The sequence below is a fragment of the Uloborus diversus genome, unplaced genomic scaffold, assembly GCF_026930045.1.
Source record: "Uloborus diversus isolate 005 unplaced genomic scaffold, Udiv.v.3.1 scaffold_1534, whole genome shotgun sequence".
Classification (NCBI taxonomy): domain Eukaryota; kingdom Metazoa; phylum Arthropoda; class Arachnida; order Araneae; family Uloboridae; genus Uloborus; species Uloborus diversus.
In genome coordinates, this window is record NW_026558248.1 from 1 (window position 1) to 10,801 (window position 10,801).

General features: G+C 31.1%; 1 protein-coding gene across 1 annotated transcript; it reads left to right on the plus strand.

Moving 5' to 3' along the window:
• Window positions 1–1,125: 1,125 nt before the first annotated feature.
• On the plus strand, window positions 1,126–2,070 carry LOC129233060 (uncharacterized protein F54H12.2-like). The gene has a single exon (XM_054867141.1). It carries the CDS (start codon window positions 1,126–1,128, stop codon window positions 2,068–2,070), a length of 945 nt encoding a protein of 314 aa, XP_054723116.1.
• The last annotated feature ends 8,731 nt before the right edge of the window (window positions 2,071–10,801 follow it).

A 10,801-nucleotide genomic window follows, 5' to 3' on the forward strand; every position in this document is an offset into this window, starting at 1 on the left:
TGTTAGTCACGAAAAATGTCCATCGTTAATGCAAATGCTGAATGTTCAGAAAGATGTGATATTCACGAAAGGAATACATAATTTTTCTAATATAAACCCATTAATTCTGATACAATCAGACGAAATAATAAAATTAATAATTAAAGAATATTATGAAAAAATAGTAACAACAGATGTAGTTGAGAAATTAGATTTAAACGTGGGTATGTATGAAACCCCGCAGAGTCTTTTCGATGTATTTGAATACGTAATTCTACGTCAGTTACCAAATCTGAAAGGTCACTTAGAAGTTCCACCTCTTCATGAAATACATTTTAGTGAAGGATTAGCTGATATGTTAGGTTCTCATCATCTGTTCATTTTCAAAGTGGATCCCATGTAAGTCAATATCCTTTAGAACTCGATGGTGGAATAACTGAAATATTTGTGTACTCTGATATAATTTCATCTCATCACGTAGGAGATACTTTTGCTCCTTTGCTTAGAGTTATACCGTGCATGACTGATTAAAAAGGAACAGATTGTGAGACAGTACAATTTTCCGCTTTATTTTCCCTCGAGAAAAAAATACGTAGAAACAATCGAAATTTCTTTGCGTACCAGTTCTGGAAACAGAATTATTTGCAGTGGAGGAAAAACATTTGTTGTGCTATCTTTCAGACGCAGAAGAGTATAAATTTAAGTGATAGGGGTCATTGCAATCATTTCTAATGTCTTTGGGTACGAAGACAGTAACGATGCACCTAAGTACTAAAGACTGTGAAAATTATTATTGTTCACAAGTGGGTGGTGGTGAAAATTTTTTTCATGGTGTGAACCATCAAAGAGGATATGGGTTTTTTGGGAGATTTAAAAAGATATATTACTCCTCTAGCTTTAAGAGCAACAAAATATTTGGGTAAAAAAAATTGCTCATGCGGGGCGAGGGGTGATATCCGATGTTTCCTCAGGCAAATCATTTAAAGATTCTGCACGTGCAAGATTTAGGGAAACTTCAAAACAAATAAAAGATGATATTTTAAAAAAAATACAACATGGCGAAGGTATAAAAAGAAAACGCAAGTCGAAAAAAAATCATTCAGCAGCAAAACGGTGTAAAAATCTAAATAGAGACATATTTTCATCATGTCAAAAAATTTGATCTGTCTCAAGTCTGAATTAGACTTGTTTCAAGATGTTCCGATGCAGTTAGGAATTGATTCATCAACGTTTGTTGAAATCCATCCAATTGCTTCGTTGACAGAACATTCTCCGATTGAATTTTTGATCAGTAGCAGCGGAAATCAGTATGTGGATATCTCTCATACGTTACTACATTTGCAATTACAAGTTTTAAAAGCTGATGACACATTACTTACAGATACTGAAAAACTTAAAGTTGCTCCTATAAATTACTTATTAAACACTATATTTTCAGAATGTGGTGTATTTTTAAATGACAAACAAGTTTCGACTCAGGTAAATTACGCATACCGTTCATATCTTGAAAGTTTGTTGTTTTATTCAAAAAATGCTCATGATAGTTTACTGACTACATCATTTTTTCACAAAGATACTGCTAATCATCATGATTCCATAACAGCTGATAATGTAGGTTTTAAAAAAAGATCTGAACTGAGTAATCTTAGTAAAGTAATTGATTTGATTGGACCAATTCATTTTGATTTAGCAAATCAACCGAAACTTTTAATTCATGGAGTTTCAGTCAGAATAAAATTGGAGCGAAACAAAAATAGTTTTTGTTTAATGTCTGCAACTAATGATTTCAAAATAAACATTCTTTCTGCAAGTCTATATGTACGAAAAGTAAACATCGCACCTTCTATTATTGTTGCCCATGAAAAAGCTTTGGAAAAAGGAGTAATAAAAATGCCAATAAGAAGAGTAGAAATTAAATCTTTTTCTCTTTCGGCTGGGATTGCTTCCGAACATATCGCAAATGCTTTTCTTGGACAATTACCAAACCGATTGATAATGGGGTTAGTTTCAAATGAGGCATATAATGGAGCATATTCAAAGAATCCATTTAAATTTCATCATTTTGACTTATCATATTTAGCTGTGCTTTAATGGTTCTCAAACTATTCCTTTCAAACCACTACAACCAAATTTTCGGAAAGACCAATACAGTCGATGTTACATGAACTTGTTTACCGATTTAAATCGGTATCATAGCGCTCAAAACATAAATATAAATTATTCAGACTATAAGGGTGGTTTCTCCCTTTTTTCCTTCGATATGACTCCTGATTATGCAGGAAACGAGTCACATTCCAGTACAACACAATCTGGGAATTTAGCCATCGATCTAAAATTTTCTTTTCCTTTACCCAACACAGTCAGTTTGATTGTTTATGCTGAATTTCGAAATATTATTGAAATCGACAAATCACGATCGGTTATCATTGATTATTAAGGAAAATGGACACCGTACAGATATGTCGATTAGCATGCAGCGACGAAGTAATAAAATCTCAATTTGGTGGAGTTTTCCCGTCGGATTTTTTACCTAATACTAAATCCAACTTTAATTTTTTTATCATCAATTTGGATCCTAAACGTCTACCTGGTTCTCATTGGATTGCATTACATTTTAAAAATGAAATGGGAATATATTTTGATAGTTTCGGAAGAAGACCAAAGAATAAAAAATATTTTAAATTTCATGCGAAAACATTGCAAAAAAATGATGTATAATAAAATATGTTTTCAAGATAAGCTAACAATGACGTGCGGGCATTTTTGTCTTTATTTTTTGTACCATTCCGCTCGAAATATGACGATTCAACTAAACAAAAATGATCCATCTTTAAACGAACAAATGATTCAAAGCTTTATTCGAAAAAAATTTCGATACAAAAATTGTTGTCGTCATTCTTATTGGATTTCTCAAACATGTCGGTCGTTTAAAAACATGCTCACAGTTTCATAAACTGTTAATCAGAAATGCAGAAGATGGAGAGAGCGGAACGATTCGGATGGTATTCTACTGTGTTGACGGCTGAAAATGATATTTTGTTCTTCAAAGAATATTTATACTATGATATAAAAGTTTGTGTACTAGAAGCAAATGAATATTTAGGTGAACAAGAAAATGTTCATGTGAATTATTTTAAAGTACTTAATAAAGAAGATTGTGCAAGTCTACTCTCTTACAAAGTAGAGAGTTCAACTCCAACACTTGGTTTTGGGATATTGCTTCGCAAAAAATGTAATGATTGTTGTTTTTCTTTATCTTATCTAGATAAAACTCTGTTTTTAAACTTTTTAGATATTTTATTGTATGCAAAAAATGTTTACAAAGAATATGAAACATTATATCTAGACTATGAAGTCAAAATCTGTTATTTTCGTTTATTACATGCTAAAGAATTGTTACATGAATTACACCAATGAATGTAAAACTAATAAATATATATATGTTTTAAAAAAAAAGACTGTTTGTTTTTTCGTTATTTTGTGTGTGGAAAAAGCAATTTAGTTTGAGAGCAATAGAAAAAAATATTATTATCAAGTGTATGAAAAAGACAATTCAGTTTGAGAGCAATAGAAAAAAAAATTATTATCAAGTGCATGAATAAGACAATTCAGTTTGAAAGCAATAGAAAAATAACTTACCGTGTTTTCAGAACTCTCTAATACACCTCCCAAGTTGTTTTTTGACAGTATTTAGTCCCCGAGCTATGTTGAATGTTTAACGTATATATAAAAAAACATTCAACATAGTCCAAGGAATAATACTTATCATTATCAAATGATTTTTTCTCTTTTCCTTCTGATGAGCATCTGCTTTATTATTGTGTAGTTCATTTATCTCAGTAGCGTACAAACTCGTCTTCTTCATTCAACAGAATTGCAATTTGAAAAAAATAGAAAAAAAAAACTTACTTTAAGCAGTTCAAGATGTTTTATGACACTATAACTTCAACAGAGCAGCTAATGTAAAAAGAGTGTACTTTTTCCATTGTTGTCGCTGACAGTAAATGCTTGAAAAAGCAAGGATTTCCTGAGTTATGCTGTATGGCTAGTCATTATCGGTCATACAACACAACTCAAGAAAACCTTACTTTCATCTGTTTTTCTTTCTTCTCCTCAGAAGTGTACAAATCCGTCTTCTTCATTCAACAGAATTGCAATTTTGAAAACAATAGAAAAAATAACTTACTTTAAGCAGTTTTAGATGTTTTATGACACTATAACTTCAACAGAGCAGCTAATGTAAAAACGTTACATTAATAATGGTTGTTTTTCGACTGCACTCGACTGCCTCTCTCTTTTGAATCAACCGATCTTAAATATTCTGCTCACGCACCGCAACTTTCAGGTCGATTCAGTTTGAGAGCAATAGAAAAATAACTTACCGTGATTTCCTTCTCTTGAGCATCTGCTTCATTATTGAAAAGTTCATTCTTCTCAGTAGTATACATTTAACCGAGTTCCACTTCGTCCCCCCACTGCCGAAATGCTTTTCCCTTCTTCTCTCTTGGATAACTTTCAAAGAAAATAAAAAGTAAAAACTCACTTGATTGCACTCAACCGTCTCTCTCTCTCTCTTGAATCAACCGATCTTAAATATTCTGCTCACGCACCACAACTTTCAGATCGTGTTCTTTTCATCTGTATTCATGCTTGGTTGCATCTTCTTGCGTGTATATGATTCCGGCCTACGGTGGTTTCAAAGAGGTTTTTCATTTTTAAAAATAGAAAAAAATCTCTCAAAAACCACTGCAGGCCCTTGTAGGGGGGACCCGCCTTTTTTATTTTACATTCTACAGTAATATTTTAAAAAAAAATGTTTCAGATAAAATACATACAAACACAGATACATTAAAAATAAAATACACATTAAAATACATACATTTTACATCATTCAATTAATTTTCTGCTGTCCAACCACCGAAACATATGTCAATCATTTCTTTTGTCGTCATATATGGATCTCTTTTTATAGTTTTCAATAAGTCAGGAGAAAAATGTTTTCGATTTATATTTATTTTTCTGGTGTGGTTGTATTTCGCATTGGTGTCTTTCACTTGATCTATAAAAGAGACCTCGATTATTTTGTTTCTTTACTTAGAATTTTTAAAGTGACCATATGATCTTAAATCGATGCCATTATCTAATACGAATTTTTTATCATAAAATGCTGATAAACCTACTTTATTTTGTATGATTGTAAAAAGTTCGTGTTTTTTAGAAATAAGAGAATTTTGAGATAATCTGTCGAAATTTTGCTCAAATAAAACTCTTTTATAATCTTCAAAATGAATAGTTTTTTTTTAAACAGCATGTTTTTATACCTTTAGCTCGTTTTTTTTGACGTATCCTCGTATTTAAAGGCATACATTTTTGATTTCAATCCGACGAATTCTTGTATGGGAGAACACATTTCATTTTTCAAACAGCCTAGTTTCCCCTTATTTGTTTCATTAAACAAAAAATGATCCTTGCTAAAATTTGAACAATCTAAAATTTTTGAAAAATATGGATCAAGCATATCACGGTAATAATCACATGTGGATAAATGTAAAAAAGGGAATCTGTATCCGAATAAAGGAGACGACATTTTTGCCCATAAAATTTCTTAAAGTAATCGAAAAAAAGATGGTAAACTCGTAATTTTGCCAATTCCAAAACACAGAAGCCAATAAACAAAGGCTTGTCCAAACGGAGAGCTTTTTTTCCGCATTTTAAATAAGACTAAATTATCATTAACTATTTCAAAATAATCCAGAAGTGGGCTAGCCATGTTAGCTCGACAAGTAGCTTCTGTTACTGATGCCTTCACATTGATTCGCTTTCGTACATTTTGACAAGTTTTCCCGTAAAATGCGTTGTTCATTGTTTTAAAAAATAATTTTTCGCAATCCGATTTAGCCTGTTGACGTTTCTCATTATTAAAATTTACGTATCTTTCTAACCACTTCATCTGTCTGAATGATAAAATTCTATGAATTTTTTTTAATACAATACCATGTTCCAAATAAAATTTTAAATTCATATAATGAACTACATAATTATTTTTATCAAAAAAATTAGGAGTTAGTTTTCTTGTTGGAAATATATGTTTTAAATTAAATTTTTCGCATAATTCTTTTGCGTAGGGAGACAACATGTCAAATGTGATATCTATATGACTAGGAGCCATAGGTAAACAATCATGGATTTCATGAACATTATGGGGGTATGTCAGCGAACATTCAATAAAAAACCCAATTTCATCATCAAAAGATTTTTCTGTTATATCAAAATTTTCAACTTCTGTTTGTGTTAACCAATAAAATTCACCTACTGGCATCGGCTGACTCATTACATATCCATAATAAATTGTTCACATCTAATGCAACTATATAGCTGTGAGGTTTATCTGCATTATACGTCTCTGGGATGTATGGGTTGTTAGCAATTGCATATCGCTTAGATAAAATATTAACCCCTCCTCGCATCTGATTTTCAAACCAAATGTAATCATTAACGTTGCCTAACAATTTTATCTCAACTTTACTTAATTTTAACCCAGCATGCCACGTCAAGTCCGCGCTGCTGATAAATCTCAGGGGGTCGAGATTGTATGACTCCATTGACATTTTTCTAAATTTTAAAAAATTTTCACACAAAAGAACGACATCGTTATTTTGATAGATCTCAAGATAATCACTGAAATTTTTGCAGTTAAATTTATTATATACATTTTGTGCATGTAAATAGTCTTCCGCATCAATTTCCTCCCCAGTTAGTGTGTTAAAAAAAGCCTTCATGGGTGGTAGACAAGTATCATTCAATTTTTCAACACAATCAAAATAAGAATATGGAAAAACACCTTTTCGTTTCAAAAGTTCCCTATGAGCATGCTTTTTAAAAAAATCATTAAAAATTTTAAACTCATGACCAGATTGTTTTAAATTTTCTGTTAAAGCATCCAATGAGGCATTCATAAACAAATAACTATCGATGAATTTAATATTGTCTAACGTTAGAACTGTAATTTTCTCCATATTCATGGGGATAATCGTAATATCTTTTATAAGATCTTTAGGCAAATATTTCAAAATTAAATGCGTATCATAGTTCCTAGAATTATGAATTACTACAGGAATAAAATTTTGTATTCGATAATTCAAATTACAACTTACGTGAGCAATTCCAAGAATATTATTCACATTTCTTCTACTATGATGGTCGTGATTTCTCACACGTATCTCACCGGGTTTAAACTTTTTATCACATAAATGACATTTTTCCCAATTTAGAATTTTAGTTCCATCATCAATCATAGGTCTGTTAAAATGTAATTTCTTTAGAAGAATATTTGTGATGTATTTTAATGTTGCAATAAATTGTTCAATACAATTTAAACCACAATAATATTCATGAAATATTACTTCATCTTGTGAATTGGTAGCTAACAAAGCATAACTTATAGGCTTATGACTCTCTATGTGAGCAGTAAAACTCTCTTCACTGCTCGGTAACGCACCGGATATTTTTTCAGTAATACATTCAAAGTCAGCAAAAATACAGAACGGGTGATACAACATTTTTGATACATCAGAAAATTTTAAGTTCAAATCAGTAGGCATAGAAATTTTTTTGAGCATTTTTAATATTCAAACACAAATTTTTGTGTAAATTAAATGTTTCCTTTCGATAAAAACCTATCATGCATGATTTACAATAAAAATTTTTACGATCCTTACCTCTCATTAATGCGTTGAAATTTTTAATCAAAAAAAAATGATTTTTATAAAACAGTAAATCTACATTTCTTTTAAATTTTGAATCTTTATTTATTTTTAGTGGAAATATTTCCAATTTTTTATCATCATCCTCAATAGTAAGTACGTTGATTCCTATATTATTTAATAATTCAAACTTCGGAATGTCATTTATTTGAATAGGGAAAGAAATACCTTTTAGTTTTTAAAGTCTTTAAATACTTTTTATAGTGGGAAATTCTTTGAGGGTTTATGTCTTGAGGGTACAGTTTAGCTAATACGGCATATAAAAAGCATTTGTTATCACTACATTTAATATTAATTAAACACTTTTTATTTCTTAACTTTGGAGGTAAATTTATATTTGAGCAACCACCCCTTGGGGGGTTATATCTACCGATGTGCACATCAATGTATTCAACTTGTTTAATAACCCATCCAGACCCATTTCTTAAAAAATTTTCAATTTTTTCTATTATAGTAATAAAGCATTCATCAATAGCGGTATTTATTTGTCCTGTGAAAATAATCCTTTTTATGCTACTACAAAAATAAAAGTTATTCGTCACTTCTTTGTTTTCCACTATTTTGCTAAATATAATATTAAAGCAAATAAAAAATCGTAATCTCAAAATATTAGAAACATTTAATAAATCAAAAATTTTTGTTTTACTTATTTCATACACACGATATATATCAAGCTCATGAATTTGAGAACGAAATGAGCGTACATACCCGCGAAATGCTCTATCTTGTAAAATAAATTCCACCATTGTTATTACTAAATGCAAAAGTCCATAGCTGCGACAAACAAAAACATTAATTTGAAGAATGCAAAAACATTTTCTATTTCCCCCTCCTTTCCATTTTAAGTTACTTTAACTCATTTTTTAAAAATTCCCCCCCCCCCAAGAATATTCAATTCGTTTTAAACTCGTATCCCGTTTTCTCTTGCGTATCCCTTAACCATCTCTAATGCTTTCAGGACAATATTTAATTGATTTAACTCAATATTAAATCTATTTTTCACTCCACCAAGATCATTGTGTCGAGAAAATCCAAAGTAAAACACATTTCTGTATTCCTTCAATTCGACAGAAGTTTTGTTACCGAGGTTAATGCTGAAAGGTTTCAGCTTTGCATCTCTTTCTTCCAGTTCATTGCTCAGGTCAAAATCAAAATTAGGTTTTTTCACTTCAACAATTTCCACATCCTTTCGTGCGTCCGATCCTTTTGTTTCGGTGTGAGTTTTTAAATAAAAAAAAATAACACTAATTTACAAAAAAAAAAAAAACCGAAAAACATATTTTAAAATCATTAACTGTTTAATAGTTTGAAAAACAAAAATTCTAAATTTTGTATTACCTACAACAATCCTATCTCCTACTTCAGCACTCGGTTTACGTTTTTCTTCAATTTGCTGATATCCCTCATCTTCATAATCAATTGATTCTTGATTTCGTTTCCTTTTTTTTAGCACGGGGAATACATGGGCGTATGCTTTAAAAAAAAAAAAAATTAGAATAGATTTTTGTTATGAAAAAAAAAAATCTCTTATTTACACACAGAAATAAAACACTTAGACTCACGTGATGATGATGTACTCGCTTCAAACCGTTGACTGGGTTCCCAATCTTCTTCATCCTGTAGTCGGTCGATGGATCGTTTTACTAAAAGAAAATATCTATGCTTTTAAATGTCATAGAAATAAATACAAGTTTTAAAAAAATCTCCCACTTAGAAGAAAAAACATAAAATTATTTAAAAACTTTACGAACGAGTATTGGAGTTCATTATAACTTAAGAACTTGGCTGTTTGGTGCCGAGGAGAGAGGGAGGTTGTAGCTATCGAAATACGCGTTCCACGGGTTTTTATACAATTCACCAAGACCTTCAAAAGAATACATTAACCTCAATCCACTTACATTATAATTATTTTTCATTATTTACATCCTCTTAACCATTTTTGAAATTCAACAAGCAACTCTTCTCTAATCTATTATTATTTAAATCCTACCCCCTCCAAAAAAGAAAATGACTAAGCCGATAATGGAAACATTTTAGAAGCATTTATAATCTTTAACCATAGCTAAAGCATTACTTTCTATCATATACCAACTCTTTCTCACATATTAATTAGAAAAAAAATCCTACTTATGATGGAAATTTTCTTTGCAGTAATCTCACTAAAACCCTTTTATACATCTATTTTTGTAGACATTTTCCTGTCCTTCGTCATCACTACCCAACCTAATCAGCCTTTTGAGTAAAATTATCATATGCGAGAGTCGTTAAACCACATCCATTTCTTTATTGCTTCAATGATTTTCCAATATCACAGTTAAATGTTAAAACTTAATTTGCATTATTGTGTCCGCTTTTCTTTACTTTATCCCCCCTATCCCTATATCTGATGAACGCTAAATGCTCGAAAACTGAACTGAACCGTAAAACTTAAACAGAACGAGATGAAGAGACAATATCTTCAACGCTCAACAAACCATGCATATAATAAAATCACGGTTCTTGGATGCATCAAGTCAACTGAGGTCATCCATACCGGAAATGAATTGGAGCCAATACGAGGTAATTGGAGATTTCCTGTTTCAGTAGTCAGCATACATATACTACTATAAGTGTTTTGAAGTGTCTGAGCATCCGCTCCCCAGGTCCTGCCAGAGATATATTTCAAAATTTTCAGTCTCTGTTTGCCTCTCAGGACCAAGTTATTTATATGTGCATGACTGAGAATCTCCTGATCAAGGATATAACCCAAATATTTCGGGTGCTTTTCGCATTTCAGCCGTTTTCCCAGCAGAAAAACTTCAGGCTCATAATTGTAAAAATGTCTATTTGTGGTAAATATACTTGCAACAGACTTAAAGGGATTGAATATAATTTTGTGCTCTATAGCAAACTTCTCGAGTTCAACGAGAGAAGAGTTGATGTCCTCTTGAGCAGTAGTTAGACTTCCGCTGGTGCTCCAGATAATTATATCATCAGCATACAGTCCTATACATTTCTTAGTATTATCCCCAATGTCGATTCCGGTTATAAATAAGGAGAACAGGGTGGGACTGAGTACA

Coding starts and splice junctions, on each gene's coding strand:
- LOC129233060 (XM_054867141.1), top strand. CDS start 1,126: ATGTCAAAAAATTTGATCTGTCTCAAGTCTGAATTAGACTTGTTTCAA.